At 40.6% G+C, this 17,307-nt stretch overlaps 1 protein-coding gene across 5 annotated transcripts in view; it reads right to left on the reverse strand.

The window, feature by feature from the left end:
* tnrc6c1 (trinucleotide repeat containing adaptor 6C1) overlaps positions 1-15,852 on the reverse strand; it is a 38,204-nt gene extending 22,352 nt beyond the window's left edge. For all 5 annotated transcript variants that reach the window (XM_028599557.1, XM_028599561.1, XM_028599559.1 and 2 more), the window contains exons 1-3: positions 15,755-15,852; positions 8,929-9,031; positions 8,033-8,054 (exon numbers count right to left, since the gene is read on the reverse strand). In XM_028599557.1, coding sequence (XP_028455358.1) covers positions 8,033-8,054; positions 8,929-8,991 — 85 coding nt within the window. In that variant the 5' untranslated portion in view covers positions 8,992-9,031; positions 15,755-15,852. The remainder of the gene's footprint in view (positions 1-8,032; positions 8,055-8,928; positions 9,032-15,754) is intronic.
* Positions 15,853-17,307: the final 1,455 nt, after the last annotated feature.

Genomic DNA, 17,307 nt, shown 5'->3' on the forward strand with positions numbered 1-17,307 from the left:
TGATCAGCTCTCTGATAGCGTTCTACCAATGCTGTTGGTTATTAACTGCTCGTGCGGCTGCCGAAGCAAAGTGCTTGGGTCCCACACTGATTTGGAGTCGTGTTTCTGGCCACCTTGCAAATGTAGGTCTAATATTAGCTCTCTTTTTGGTCACTACCCATTTCAATGAAAGCAGCTGCCTGCAGTGGCCGAAAACAATGGTATGAGAGCGGTTAGACTGAACACTGTGAAAACAGCAAAGTTGCAGGCCGGACAACTAACAATAAGCTGAAAATCGCCATAAAGCCCTGAAAAGCTGAAGGGAACTACAGATTCACGTAATAATTCTGTGGGTTCATCAACATGAGCGATGCCTCTCACATTATATATAATCATTTGATAAATGGTTATTCTAAAAATATTGATTATAGCTGCTTTAAAGACAAGCTCCACATTCAAACTTGCAGACTGTAAACAAGACATGTCATATATAAACATTGCCAAAGAAAAGAAGCCAAAGCTGTTAATGTAAGTGTAAGTAAAGTGTAAAGTCTTCAGCAGGCTAATATCCTGTAGCTGAATGCGGACGTGCAAGGTTAGAGGTCACTACTAAGTCAAACAGGATGATCAGCTCGGGGTCACAGAGCTGCTGCTGGGTGAGATGCATTATGGGACACAAAGCACACTGTATAATCGTCTCAGTACATTTCATTACATAATAGAATAAGCTGGTAAACTAGAATGTAAACAGGATGCAAAAAAATGTGTTTTAAGACCTAAACATCAGCTGATCTGACATAATGTGCACCCAGACAAAAATGGTATTTGAGTTCTTGAAATAAAATACAGGAGGGGGAAAGGAGAAAAAAAAAAAAATAACCTTGTCATGCAGCAACCAAAAGAAAAAGAAAATCTTTGTGTGGCCGTAATGAGTTATAAAGAGCAGTGCTCGCCATTGGCTGCCGTCCCGAGTGTGTGCAGTGAAGCAATGAATAACTCGCACACATGCGGCCAGCCCGACACACAGAAACACAAAGAGTTATGTAATGCTGAGGCCCACACTGAGGGGAGAGGACAGGATGGTGTTGTGGTATATACGTTCACACAGCCTTGTAAATACCGACAGACATGTTCACTCACATATTACAACCAATTACTTCTCTTCCTCATTTTTCTGCATATGTTTGTGTCTATAATGCATGTGTGGGGGTTTTCTCTGTAATTTTTGCCCCCAGTACCGCAAACCCTCTGTAGGCTACAACCACCGTCTGCATGGTCTGATCCAGTTTCACCCGCATCTGTCTGTGTGTCTCCCTCTCCCTGCAGCTCAGGAATCAGGGTGGAAGCTCGAGAGCTGGAGCTCGCCTCTCATCGGATTTCTCTACATCTGCTCCATTTCCTCTCCTATCTTGTGCTTCATCCCTCCCCACCTTCCCGCGCTCTCCTCTCCCTTTCTCCTTCATTCACTGTGATCTACTATTATCCTCATCATTATTACACCATTAGGGACGGCAGATAATTCCCAGACAATTCTCCCCGCTGATTTTAAAAGGTGATTTCCTCTTAAAAACAGAGAACTTTGTGGATGTGCCACAATATATAATAATAGTTTTTAAGGCGATCATTATATAGTTGGGACTCTCTGATGTGTGACGTAAATTCTTCTGGAAGCTGGGAGAAGGGGGAAGTTGGCTGGCTGCTCTGTCGGCCAATCAGAGGAGGGAGAGCGAAAGAGAGAGCTGACGTACAGAGTGAAGAGAAGGAGGTAGAGCAGGGAGGTTAAGTGATGAAGAGAATGATTTGTGTGTGTGTGTGTGTGTAAGACAGTCTCCGCCCCCCTTGCATGCTCCACTGTGAATTTGAGTCTCACTGTCGGAAACCAGCTCTGGTCTAAATCCGCTTACAATTACGAACACATTTGCGTATAGTAGGCTATGCCACGCTGGATTCTTCTTCTCAAGACAATGACTTCAGTCCTGCTCACTTCTTCAAAGTGACCGATACATTCAGGCAAAATGTTCTAATAATTGCAATTATGTTCAAGCAAAATGGTCTATTGCGATTATGTTCATGATGAAAATCACAGACTGAATCTGGTTAGGAAGGGGATCGGGAGACAAAAAACAAACCAGTAAATACCTCTGACATCAGCAAGGTGTGGCTTATTAAGCACAAGTCTCACAAGGCAGTGCTTTGCAGGAAAAAGTGAAATAGAGTAATAAGAGATCTGAGTCACTTGCTCTAACAGCCTATTTGCAAAAACACAGTGCTCAGCTGTGCGAGTGCACAGGAGAATTCCCAGTTCATCAAAGATGCACATCAAACCGTGGCCTTAGGGCTGTGTGCTCTTCACGCAGAGGAAGACATCCCATTTTCCACTTTAAAAAGGGGTCTTAATTTTCTGAGAGGAAAGATGATAGCATGCTTGCTTGACTGTTTAAGACCGAGAGGTTGGGGGTGAGGTTGTGTGGGAAGATAGAGAGTTGAAGGTAGGTGGAAAAAAGGAGAGGGCCCTTATAAGAAGAAAAACAGGCTGCATGACCTTGAAGATAAAGGATTCTTCTGTGTGTGAGCTTTGTAAGTGGAGGGCCATACATAGAAACTGTTCAGGACCCACAGGAGAACTTTATACTTTCATAGGTAGACCAGCCAATGAAAGTATAACTTAAAAGCAGTGAAGTGGGGGTCCTTGGCACTCTGTGAAAGTTTTCAGATTCATTATAAAAATGTGTATTTATTTTCTTACAGGCTTTATAGTTTACAAAGTTTCGGGGGTCTCCAGGTATATTCTCTATCTTGTAAGGGGTCCTTGGTTGAAAAATTATTGAGAACCTCTGATTTAAAGTTCCTGTTATACAGATTCCATGTATGCTGTAAAATAATTACAGCAACAATTTCACAACAGAAGACCGTGCTACTGCTTAGCCGGGGATTTGTCTAAACAAAAGGTGCTGTTCATATGAACTTCGTTAAGCATTTCAAAATTTTCAAGTGAGGAGGCATTTTCTTCTTGAACTGAGAACATAAAATATTGTGCAGAGACCATGGCATTTAACAACTAATACTGGCACAGATTCAAATGCGGACCTGAGTAAAAGTGCTTGTGAGATGGATCACTGCCGATTCCAATACTATCAGTGCAAGTCTACTTACAGGTTTAATAATAGCACCATGCTGTCTCTGCTTTCCATTCATCGAAGTGGATCGCCTTGCTCTTAGGGAGAGTATACACAGATATGCATGGAAAAGTTCAGTTTGTTAGTGATAAGCTTTCTGTGGCTGAGCTTTTAATCAGCCAAGTTATGGCTTGAATGAAGCTTTTACACACTAGCCAAAGAACATTCTCTAAACCGGGTTGATGTGTCAGTAGGATGCATGTCTCTATTCAAACAGGCAGGTTGCCTGGCTTCTATAAAACAACAGTCTATCATTTCATAGACATGGCAGCATTATACAAATTCTGTATAATGGGTGCGACAGAATAAAGTTCAACAAAGAAAAAAAAGTGAAGGAATCTGGAGGATTCAGATTTGGTTAACCACACTAAATGAAAACCCATACATAAAACACAAAAAATTATCATTTCTGGGCACCCAGATAGCTCAGATGGTAGAGCAGGCGATATATAGAGGTTTACTCCTCAACGCAGCGAGCACGGGTTCGACTCCAACCCTTTGCTGCATGTCATTCCCCCTCTCTCTCCCCTTTCATGTCTTCAGCTGTCCTGTCAAAAATAAAGGCCGAAAATGTCCAAAAGATTATCTTAAAAAAAAGATTATTTCTAAAAGGCCATGGATGAAAAGGCCCTTTCATCCATGTGTATTCAAGTTTGACAAATTCTCTATGATACATGCCTTCTCTGTAGCCACTGTATTTCAAGTGTATTGTATATCTGGTGTTGCTGCCAAAGTGTCATAGTACACTACTCTAATTGAAGCAAAAGGGAAACATGGGAATTACTAGATCCTTTTCAGATGTCTATTGAAGAGGAGGCAGCAGAAAGAGTATCAACGAATCATGAGCGAGGAATGGAGGCGTGTCTTTAGGGTTCTCCATCTCTTTCCTCCTGTGGGCTTTAAAATGTGAGCAGTGAGCCTCACAAGAGAGAAGATTAAAGGGCTTAATTAGAAGTGAATAAATATGACACTGTAGTTAAGAGGGAAACCCCTACCTCGCTGCATCACATTCAACACAGACAAAATGCTATTTAAAAGCACTTGATGTCTGACAGCACAGTGTGAAGAGCATAAGGCTATATAGTTCAGAACATTTATCAAATGGTAACTAGATTTCTGAATGGTGCAACATAATCGCACACCTGAGCTGTATAATACACTGTAAGTCATCATCACCAGTTACTCATACCAGCAACAATCACTCTCGTCTTTAAGGTGCTTCTAGCCAGAACTATTCTCAACATGCAGAAACATCACCATGAGAGCCGGTTGACAGATTAGAGAAGGGTTGCCTGTGTGCCCACTGCTCTCAGAAGACTGAAGACAGACAGAGAGCTTCCCTGGACTCATCACTCCCCTATCCCTGGCCTTTTGTGCCAACAGCTGCAGGCAGACCAGATTCCACTGTCTGTTATGATTTAGAGGAAGTGATGGGTGAAAGAGAGTTGAACGTCCTGTCCTCCTGACCTGGGCAGCAACCGCTGGGCAAACACAATTCACTGAAGAATGATTGAGACTGCAATATTTGCTTCATACAGAAACTGCAAGAGGCTACAATTGTCACACACATTGTATTATACAAGATACCTGATAGATTAAATATTTGATTTTATTAAAACGTAGCAATTTCTAAGTAAGTATATCTTTTTGACCTTTTTCTACATTAAAAAAGGGATAATAAATTGTCAAAAATATATTTTTAGACCGCTTTTGTATAACCACAGATTGAATGAAAAGACATTTGATGACAAAAAGCTCATATGCACAATATATAGTGTAACACTTCACAACTGCAAAATCCAGCCCTGTTGCTCTTTAAAAAAAGTGGTTTATCATCGCCATTGCTGCATCCATTTAACCTGTGCTCATAAGACATGTAGTAGAGGCGGTGACGATGACAAGCGGCACACTGGCATAAATTCCCCCCTGAGCACAGCGCAATTCGTGACTCTCCAACACAAAGTGCTGGGCGTAATTAAGTGAATGTGAAAAGGCAAATTAATCTGTTATGAAATTACTGCCGTGACACTGCTCTTTAATAATGTTATCTTCTATTGCGCTATGTAAATGTGCGCCTTGAGATGTATGTATGTTGTGCCCTCATCTTATATTGATAAAAACGCACAACATGAACAGAAACACAATAGCTAATAAACCCTTAGAAATTATGGGGGGTTACTATGTGGTCACTATGTTTCACTCACTTCTAATGAACAAGTGCCAAAAAAGATTAGGACACAAGCTCAACACACTGTGACAATGGTTACCAAATAATTTGCACAAATATATAGATCAGCTCAGCTTGGAAGCAGACAGAGACCCTCCTCCTTTTCAGGCAGTCTTGGTCTTGTTGACTAATTCTCCCCAGAGTTCAACAGACCGCTTTCACACCATCCCAAAAGAACCATACTAACCAGGCAAACCCACCAGGTTAGGTGTGAAAGCACCCTCATAGGTATTTTGGTATTTGGAAATGAATGTGCTACGTTTGCAGAGGGGTCTGTGTAGTATTTGTGAATAGCAATGGAAAACCATATGAGTAAAACCATATGTGTGTGTTTGCACAAGCACACAATGTACATATGCTGCTGGTGTTTGCCTGTCATATAAGGGGACTGGTAGAATGACAGTGTGTGCCTGTGTGTATGTGTCTGAGAAGTGAGCCAGTAGACGTTTTCTTCAAATGGCCCCCTCAGCTGTGCCGGCAAACAGGAAACTGACATGCATTCTCAGTTTCACATGGCTCCGTCTGTTTCTTTTGCTCTCACATTGCCCTTTTCCAGCTCTCTCAAAATCAACCAAAGGCACTGTGTTTTAACAGCTGCCACTCTACACTTTGCACAAATGTAACTACAACAATTAATTCCATCTCTTTGCTTACAGCCCACTTTCTTCTGCTCCCTCCTGCTGGTCCCAGAGTGTGTCTCTCTTCTTGACTAGACAGGAGGTGGTGTAGTGTTACTATGGTGCTTGTGGTCTTCCTGGAGATCTCCTGTATATAGATGCCTGTTTATTCAGCCTACACGCTAGCCTTGTTCTCCTAATTAGCTCCCAGTGTACCCTTCATTAGTATCAGATACAATCTGCCTCTCTTAGTTGACAAGTCACTCATTATGTAAAAAAAATATATTTTTTGAAATGTTATTTTTTGTTATGGTTTTATGGTGAATTAGCCACTATACTATTAAATAATTAATTAAAAATAAAACGTCATATCTCTGGCATCACAATATGTATAAATATTTTTTGATTTGAAATGAGCTCTAGATTTAAAATAGTTGCTCTGTATCTCTGTGGAATTTATTCGTGGTGAAACAATAATAGACATTTTTTCAATTGAATAAACTAGTTGATAAGTTGAAAAAAATCCAATGATAGATAGATCGAGATAGATAGATAGATAGATAGATAGATATAGATATATATAGATATATATATATATATAGATATATATATATATATATATATATATAGATAGATAGATAGATAGATATATATATATATATATATATATAGATATATATATATATATATATATATATATATATATATATATATATATATATATATATATATATATATATATATATATATATATATATATATATATATATATATATATATCAATTTGTGGATGCTGTGAAACAACCCAAAAGACAAAGAATAGTAACACAGCCAACCCAGATCACATTCATTAGTGCAGCAAACTGTGAGGGGCTATAAATAACTCAGGAAAGAGGAATAAGGGGTGGGAGGGGGCACCTCTGTGACATTACAGCCTCATTAACTCATCCTTCAGGGAGAGAGTAGGTGGTCAAGGCACTGACCCTTGACGATAGAGAGTTCACAGTTGTATGAACCCATAAGAGGAGAACTTACTTCTTTCTACTGATCTAAATTCACACAAACACATTTGTCTGAACACAGCTTTGGGCACAAATACACTAACACTGTAATTAGGTGTCCATTCTCTTGCTGCCAAAGTCTGCCAGAAGCTCTAATCAGATTTCACCCTGCCCATCCCTTGCGAGACATTAAGTCCCTATCCCATCTGCCGGTTCATCTCAACTAGGAGATCTGCTCCTGGGCTAACTGACTGTCCAACACTGTCTACCCGCCTCCTCTCTGGTCATTAAGAGCACTGGCTTAGGGAGACAAAGTGAAGAGTGGGTCTGCAGCTGCCACAGAGCAGGAGTTCAAAACCTGCAAGCTAAGCACACCTTTCCCTTCAGAAGTCACCTTCCAATCAACTTTATTCATGTCTTTTTTTACATTTCCTTATGTTTTCTTACTCTTCTGAGATTTCTCCTCACCGCTACCCTCCTAGGCATGCCTGAGGAGCCCACAGGGAGGCCCGAGGAGCAGCTGCACCATCCCTATGCTCCTTATTAGTCTTGTATGGGCACCTGGCCTCCATTTTGGCTCAAGTAGTATGGACCACCTGGCTGCGGCTAATGTTTTCAGTTCAAGATGTTGAATATAATAAAAGCTAATGCTTCATTTCCAAATTACACAGCAGTGAACAGAGAGCAAATTGAGGCTCTGTGGCAAAAAAGCAATCCTGCACAAGAGTTATCCATATACGCAATTAGGAAGATACACAATTTAACAAACCCACACAATAAGTCTCCCTACTGTTTGAAAACATTGTATCACAAACTCATTGCAAGGATCATGGCAGACAAACCTGGCAAAATGTTGCCTGCACAGAGAAACTTTGTGTTATTCCATGTGCAGCATGTTGTAACAGAAAGCAAAGGGAGATTCACATTTGCGGGCAAATAAAAAAGTAAATTAAATTTAAGCTACCCATTTTGTATGTGTGGCAGAATACACTAAATAAATAAAGTTTAATTCAATAAGTCACAAGAACTCACCTTTGGTTATCTGTTCTGTGGCCTGAAAAAGAGAAAAAAATAATTAGCAATAAAAAAAAGAAGACTCTCTAGAATAACTTATAATGAAGCCATAACCATCTTTTATAAGTGAAAATTGTGGGCCTAAATGTTAATGTGCCATCAACATCTTAGTCGCATCGGCTGGCTCTCCAGCTGCATGACAATGCTGGAGCAACTAGCCAGGGCAATCGGAACAAAATGTTCAGGGGCTGGTTCTGCTCATCTATTGAAATGCTAAAAGGTTCATGTTCATTTGTGCTGCTCGAGGGGGGTGAGCGGGTTCATTGCTCTTGTGGCTGGAGTGGGAGTAAAATAAAGAACACAAATGCTCCTCTTGTACATTAAGAAACATAAACACTGTTTCACCCGCAGTGACAAGAAGCACCAAGGATACATGAAATATATTACAGAAAACAGCAGGTAAAAACTGAATACAGATAACCCACTAAAGGAACAAGTGAAGAGGAGGGGTAGAGGTGGGGGGCTGCGGGGTAAAGACTACATAATGTTCTGGTTAATGCTCCCTGTGGAAACACACATGACAAATTGCATGTGCTCAATATGCATGTGTGATCTATGTGATGTAACTTCAGCAAAAACACCTGAGCATACTGGACACCTGTGCTTTGTTGTTCACCACCTAAAATTTAAAATAATACAAAAAGTTTTTACCCTCAACAGCTTTGTATGAGAAAAAAAAAGGAAGTGGAAGCATTTCTTTCAATTGCTGGGGGATGTTGGCCATGCATGAATCCCCACTAAACGGGGGCTCATAGTATCTTACCATGTTGGTTTTGATTCAACGGTAGGCAGAGGCAATTAAAGCTAAAATTATTTGTATTTGTGTCAAATGAGAGGGCCTGCCACAAGCTTACCCTTTTCTGAGCAGCTTCTTTCTTTTTCTTCTCTTCTTGCTTTTTCTTTTTCTTATCTTCCATCAAATGGTTCTCTTCTCGTGTTTTTTGCTTCTTCTCACAGCTTAAAATACAGAGAGAGAGAGAGAGAGAGAGAGAGAGAGAGAGAGAGAGAGAGAGAGAGAGAGAGAGAGAGAGATTGTTTAATCCCAATCACCAACTGAGAAAGGTACTGTGCCTTGGCATGCGAACACCTGCAACATTGATTTATATACAGTCCTTCCAGAAATTTTTTTGTGATTGTTGCGGGCAGAAATCCTTGATTATGTGGCATGTTTTCTTAAAAAATGTGATGGAATATGCGGGATATTTATGCAATTTTATGCAATGAAATTGCGGGAACTTGCAAAAATTGCGGGAACTTGCAAAAATTGCGGGAACTTGCAAAAACTGTGGTTTGATGAAAAAGAGAAAAAAAAAGTGATTCCCCTACACCCTGCTTTTCGATGATGTTCACGTCGCGTAATTACGTCACTTCATAATGTTCCCATGGCAACAGGGGAAAATGTCTGCTCTTGTGTGAAGTAAACGCAACATTTTTCAACTTTCTGCTAAGATATGTGACTTTTTTGCAACAAAAATGCAGGGATTATAAAATCATGCAAGCCCCGCATATTTAGCGCAGAAATCGGCAATTTATGTGGCGAAAGTGCGGCGTATTTGAAAATAAATGCGGCCCCCGCATAAATATGCAGACTTTGGCTGATTATGCATTGAATTATGCGATCGCCTAATCGCGTTTTCTGGAGGGACTGTATATACAATTACTAAGCTGCATTATTCGATTGTTGCTCTTAGGTAAAATAAGTGTTGTCAACAGCTGCCGTTCTAACATGCCAATGAGATGAGGTCCCCGTTCTTAGAACTAATATGTGGGCAGACCATAAAAACAATACATGCCAGTATTCTTCTGGGTCGTAGACAACTTTATGCCCACCATTCATGTGGACAAAGTCTCAACACTGACATGGTAATAGCTTACACCTTCTCTACCCAGTCCTGAGACAAAAAGTGTCCACAACAGACAGACACACACACCACTCTAGTTGAACACCACCTGGCAATGCCCTATAATTGCATGTGCAAGTGCATCCAGCTGAGAGCTTTATCTATCCTAATCCTTTACTCAAAAAAATAAAAATAAAAAGCTGGAAGCTGGGTTTTTTAAGGACTGAGAGAAGAGGAACCAGCCTGGAAAAATACATACATTGGAATCAAGTTCCTTAAATCTTAAAATGGGAAATTAAAACCATCAGCCTTTTCTCCTGCCATGCCTATGCTGCTGCAGGCAACAGCGGTGTGTGCCATTGCCTAGCAACAAGCGCTCCCCGAGGCCCTGGTGAGCAGTCAGGTGGAGGCAGACAGCGCCCTTAAGCTCTGGACTGAAATCTATTTGACTGTGGATGTTCAATGATGGAATTGGAAATACAAGAAGAAAGTTGAACTTGGACAAGAATCAAAAAATAAAGCACAAATCTGAGATTATAACTGAGAAATTTAGTCAGGGCGTGGAGCATGAGAGCGAGGGTTCAAGACATGGTTTTGAATATCCAAAAACAAATAAAACAAACAAACAAAAGAAAAGTATTTCCTTTTCCCTGTCTTGACTGTTCTTTCTTGACCATGATGGCAAATGTAATACATTCAACCAAGGATATGAAAGGCCATTTATAAAATTGGTTAGAAACCACCAACTGGGTTGATAAGAGAATTCAACCAAGCAGCACTGATTTAGCTTTGTTATGATGAAACATTGTTTTTTTTTTATGACAACAATACAGTTGGAAACAGTAATTCACTGTTGTTTCCTGTATGGCTACAAGGAGCTACTATGAATGGTACGAAAAGATACGCGGGGATAAAATACAAAGGGCTGTGACTGGTTTAAAATTTGAAAAGTAGTCAACATGTGTCAAGTGCAGTGCCCTCCATCCTTATACATGAATATGTCAGACGACATTGATGTATTGTTATTAGACCCTGTGAGTAATGATTTTACACGTGTAAGGTTTAGGTTTAGAATTGTAATGGTGCATATTCACTGCACATTAAAGTTCATTCTGCTACTACATTTGTAACTGAATTGAAGGTTTACAGTAATGTGCGATTCATTCTTGATTTCTTGCACCATGGTCTACCTAAACTGTTGAGTGTGCAGACAAGTTTTTCCAAATCAGATCTTGCAGCTGCTGCTGCTGCCACCATCTCCCAGAGGCCACGGTCACCTCTGCTCTCAGACGAGCGGCGAGCAAACAGGTGACAAAGGATCCCAACGGGGAAGCCTCCTGTTCGCAAAGATCAGACCCCACAATATTTTTTCATCTGTTCTTTATATTGTTTTTAACGCTGACGTAACATGTGGGGAAACTGTTAGTAAGTAAGGAATTTAACTAGAGACCTGCTATTATTAAATTAGTTTGAGGGAAACCAATGCATTCTGCTTTCTGAGTACACTGCGCTACACTGTTAGAAAGTGTGTCCTTGCATTGCATCATTTCAAGTGGCCAATCAGTGATGTGCAAGAAAGAAGTGTAAGAAAGACATAAACAACTAAATAATTAAATAGGCAACTGGAAACCACCCACAAAACCTGTGCAAGTTAATCTCTAAATGACAATGTTGAAGATGAAGTGTACCCAGCTATTGGCTATATTAAAATAAATGTTTTAATATTTTTGGTAGACTGTGCTTTAGATATGATTTACTTGATGTCAAAACAACCATGGCTATTCTGAATTAACTGTACATCAAACAGCTCAACAACAAAGTAATCTATTAGTGATCCAAAAACCAAAAATAAATAAATCAACCAAACTGCAAAAAAACAAACAACAACCTGGGACTAATAATTTTAGCAAAGTTAAATCAACCAAATATTTGCCCAGCTTTTGATGTTTTCACTTCAAACTGACTTTTTGTTTTTATACAAACTTTTAAAAAACAGAAAATGCTATCAGTATTAACTGTAACAAACAGGCTAATGTTAACAGGATGCTGAAAACTTAATTCAGCCAATCCTGCAGCACTCCAAGTCTGATGGTTTCAAAAAACAGCACAGAAATGAAAAGAAGCTGCATGTTAAATAGAATGTCTTTATAACTGGACTGTAACCAGCTAGCATGCATGAGATTAGGTTGTTGACACACCACCCCCATACTATCTATCAATTCACATCATACACACTTATTTTTACACTCAAGAGGCTGGATAGGGAACCTGCTGATGCAGCTGCCATGCTAAATATAGTGGGTGCTGCTCCTTTCAAAGGCATCAGTGTGGGGCTTGTGTCATGTAGGATCAGAGGATAAGAGAGATGGTCCAGTTAATGTGAGCTGCTGTCGGCCTCGGACCCAGATGAGGAGAAGGAGTGCCGAGCAAAGCGTCAAAATTATTTCAGTTTAGGAAACATTGGGTCCCCTGAGCAGGACAGAAAGAGTCTCTCTCAATGAGAGCTTCCGTGTCATTTCCAAACATCTGCCTGGCTTGGACAGATGTGTGTCCCTTGGACTCTGTGTTGGCTGATGGTGAGAATGCAGTAATGGCACCTCCTGCCCATTTGGAAGCTGCAGCATCTCTGGAAATATAATGGCACTACTATATGAATAGACATGACTTTAATTAAACTACTATTTAAAATCAGAATAAAAAAAATACAGACTCCCCCATATATAATTGTAATTGAAAAGAAAGGAAATTCTGAGGAGCCCTTTTTTTATCAAATGTAGATAAGAACATTAATAATGATAACATAAAGGCCATTCTATAAATAAATAAAATTGCACAGAAGAGGCTGCAAGACTGCAGTTTTCATTTGATGTTTACTCTTAGTAGCGGGCTGTGCTACATCATGAGCAGCCGTTTGTAGCGGGAAAGCACAGCTTGTGTGGATATGAAGGACGTAGGTCAATGAGCTCAGCTCTGTTGTGGAATTACACCCTCCTGTCAGAACAACAGGATTAAAGCTTGGTGTCCCTCTTAAACCACACACTCATTCTGCTGACAAAGGAAGGCAAAAGGAAAAGAAAAAACACAGTCAGACTGGGGAGAGACCAAGGACAGCCAATAAAAGCAAGTGTAAAAAATTGTTGGAAAATTGAGTGGAGTCTGAGAGGGAAGAAGAGTCGACGATCGCAAGGTGAATTGCGGACATGTAAATGCCGAGCTGCCCCACTTCGGAGAAATGAAGATGAGGGGGCTACGATTGATGGGGCTGGTTTGTGTGTATATGTGAGATATGGGGGAAGGGGTGCTAGACGGCAGTCGCTGGGCACAGAGCCAGGAATGCCATCGCTGCAAGCTAAACAAGAGCACGGCGAGCCCTTGGGAGAACACTCGCTAGCAACCACAGCAGCAGCCGCCACAGCTATGGCAGAATGTGCAGCAACCCTCTGCAATTGCACTTGAGCGCAACACAGCTTTTTACTCCAAAAATATCTGATATGCCATAGTAGTCAGCAGATTTTCAAATGCACAACCTCAAAAAGACACACCACGAAAACATAACAAAAAAACATACCGAAAAGTAAAAGGCCGAATTAGTGAGCGTTACCTTTCAAATAATGTGACGATTTAAAAACTGCTGGGTAAGCACTAACAAAGTCCTTGTGCTCCGCAAAGAGGATTGTACTCTCTAAAGTACTTGAAGCTATTCTCAGTGTGGTCATGTTAATGCTTTCTGACCTGAGCTAACGACAGAAAAAAAGAGAAACTTATGCTGTACTCCTGGCACTCTGAACAGGCCCTAAAATAACTTGTATGGACACACTCCAAAAGCACTGCCTCCAGTCCCAATGTCAGTGGTCTGCTCCAAAAGTAACGGGAACTCTTTTACAAGCCCGGTTGACAATGTATTGGTCCAGGTCAGAAAGAACGAAGAACGTCCTTAACAACTGTCTTTTTTAAACTCTAATCACGTAGCTTTCTTACAGTTTCCACATCCTCTTCATAATTTGAAAAAAACAAAAACCTCTGTGTGGAGTAATAGCCTGTACTGTACGAAAGGGAGATCTCACATAACTGAGCTGCAGTGAGACCAATCGTGTGCTGGAGATTTTTATTTCTGTAAAGGACGATTAGGAAAATGCTTTAAATGTAGCATTTATCTAAAAAAATACTGCCAAGTGTCTGACACCCCAATACAAAAGCATATGTGAACTGTTAACAGCTCTAAAGAACTAGGCCTAATCTGTACACAAATATAGCAACTACCTATCCAGCATTCAAAAACAAACACCAGATGAATGAAACTAGAATTCAAGCAAACTTGCTTGAAAAAATTATCTAAACTTCAAGACAAAAACATATTTCTTTGACAGCAATAAACGTTTTTTCTGCGTAATGAAAACTCATGATTTCCACTGAGGACTCCAGCTAAGCATCCCATCACTGACACCAAACAACCCGCCAAACCAAATGAAACAAACTGGCAAAATGCCTCTCGTCCCTCTAGTCCAGCACTAAGCAAAAAGCCATCGAGAGTTTTGAACTGAAAGTGAGGCTATGACCTAAGCCTTATAGTAATCACCATATTTAGTGGCCTGTTTTTGTTATCAAGCCCCCCCTTGGTGCCTCTCTGTGAATACACACTGCCTCTTTCAGAGGCTTGGGGGCTGACTGGGGCCCCTGACCCGGCAGGGACAGCAAAGGCCCCCACCCCCTTTCCTTTACTGCCACCATCTCTTCATCCCTTGCCAGGCCCAGACCCAAATTAGAGACCCTAACACATTAGTAAAACCAGCGGGCCTCAAAGCTTACGTCAGCCTGCCCTCTACATGCATCAGGGAGCTGGCATTCCCAGTCTGTACACAGTCTGCTTTCTCCTTCAGGGGTGTGTGTCACTGAAGCTGCTGTAGCAGGAGCTACAACAGGAGGCGGGCAATGATGCTGTCTCTACTGTATGGTGAAGGGAATACAGGAAGCAATGCATCATATCTCAAGGTTTGCTTTCGATGCTCAAACTATGGACTAACAAGATAGATTTCCAATACGGTTTATAAAATATTACGCTGTTTCAATTTCAACAACCATCCCAAGGTTATGACAAGGCAATGAAACGCTTAGCTGAGACAGTGGCCTCTAATCTCAGCACTTGTATTTTCTGCATATAAAGTAGTCAGTGCAACATTTATTTCAAAGTTTAGGCCAGCAAACGACTAGCTATTCAACAAGAGAATGGCTGATTGGATAAGGATGCATGAGAAACAAATATTGTTAGTAATTGAAATTAAAAGACAAGCCATATGTGGACATGAGTAAAAAAGGTAAACTCAGCTTGCTAATGCGTTAACTGGCAGTCAGGTGATGCATGTTAGATACAGGCATCTCACTCTGCAGCACGGAGCATGTTATGTGAGAATGAGCTGCAAAAATATCCATGTCAACTCTACTCCTACACACCAGTGCAACAGCAAACGTTCAACCGTCTACAACGTACTACAAATACAACTCAACAAGCAATAACACAGGGTGCCCTTGAATCATTAGAACTGTGAAGCAACTGTGCTGGTTAGGCCAATTAGCGCAGGTTACCAATGACATGAAACATACAAAATCCGTGCTAAGGTAAGTAACTCATGCACTGTCTAAAAACAAGGACCTTTCTGCCACAGACAACTGCGATAACCACTCGCAGCGAAGAAAACATTGATGTCAAAGTGGGCTGAGCTGAAATATTTTCATTCCCTTTCTAGCTGCCATATTTAACTATAAAATTACGCGTATTTCCGAAAGCGGACAACAACAAGGTGCAAATCTGTCGTGCTAAGCGCCCAAAGGGATAAAAGCCTACCATGAAGCGTTCAGGAGGTTCTCGTTGGCGGCGGAGCCTCTGCAGCCATTTTGTAGTAACTGACCGGAGCTCGAGCTCGAGACGGTTGAATCGGTGGTAACGGGGGGAGGGGGGAGGAGCTTCACCTTGCCACGTGACCTTCAATAACAAAACAAACTGGTGCCACTTCCCAATGCTCCACCCCCGGCGTTTCCATGACAACTGCAGCCCCTCCATCACTCCCCTCTCTGCACTGATGCAGCTGTGTGGCCTCGTGCACCCCCTTCCTAGTAACGATATAGGCCTAATAGCTAAAGAACAAAGTAAGCAAGTCAGCAAACTACGTGTAAAAAGTGAATTTTTCTACGGGGATAAATATAATATATAACAGCATTTCAGCATGCAGTTTGTGCAACCTGGAACCTGTGCTATGTTTTTACACCAATAGAGGGCACAATTTCTACTATAAACCATAAACTAATGACTTACTCCACAATATCCTGCTGCTGTGGTGTCATTTTTTATATTTGACACATATGTGCTAGGAGTGATACCAAATCAGGGGTGGACAGTAATGAAGTATATTTACTCATGTATACTTTACTTACACATCTGAGGTACTTGTGCTTCCATTTTGTGCTAATTTTATGATCAGTTTACTCCTCTACATTTCAGAGGTAAATATTGAACTTTGGACTCCACACTGATTTTCTATAAAAAAATAAAAATAAAAAAACATATGCCGAGCTAATAAAACACAATACCTTGTTAAAGACAGTAGTTCTGAACATTTTTGGCTTGTGACCCCTTACAAAAAAAACTGTACTTGGGGCCCCTTGACATCTGTCACATTTTACTAGTAGTGGAGTATTTTTACATTTATACATTGTTATATTGCTACTTTCCTGAAAGGGGAACTACGGCCATTTTCAAAATTCATACATGTTATGGTCTAAGACAGTCCATAAATATGAGTAAACATGAACAACTCTCTCCCAAATCCCAAAACTAGAGTGCTAAAACTCAAATTTTTAATGTTATCAAGTAGCAAGTCTATAAATGCTACTGCTGACATATATCATATACAGGACACCCTTTGAGGCAAGTTTGTGATTTTGGGCTTCACACATAAAATTGACTTGACTCAACATGACAACAAACTCCTAACTAACTCACCTAACTAAGGATAGAGAGTGTTGTATACTCCACAGATTGAAAAGCCCCTTGAGGCAAATGTGTGATTTGAGATATTGGGCTATATAAATAAAATTGACTTGACTACTTTAGAGACAGGAAAATGTTGTGGATTCCAAACAGGCAACCTGTAGCCTGATGGTTGTAAAGCTTTATTACACCCGTCATATTTGAGGTAGATGCAACTTCACTTAGATGTCACATGATTGTGCTGCATTTAAGTGCAATAATATAACCATGTACAGGTATATGCTTATGCATGGACTGATGCATCAAAAGGTGGCTTGTAACCTAACCACCGACTTTAGACATATATATTCCCAATACACTGGAGATGAAACTTCTAGAAGTCAATATTTTGGCCACTTTAGAATGAGAAA

This window comes from Perca flavescens, chromosome 15 (genome assembly GCF_004354835.1).
Source record: "Perca flavescens isolate YP-PL-M2 chromosome 15, PFLA_1.0, whole genome shotgun sequence".
NCBI classification, from domain to species: domain Eukaryota; kingdom Metazoa; phylum Chordata; class Actinopteri; order Perciformes; family Percidae; genus Perca; species Perca flavescens.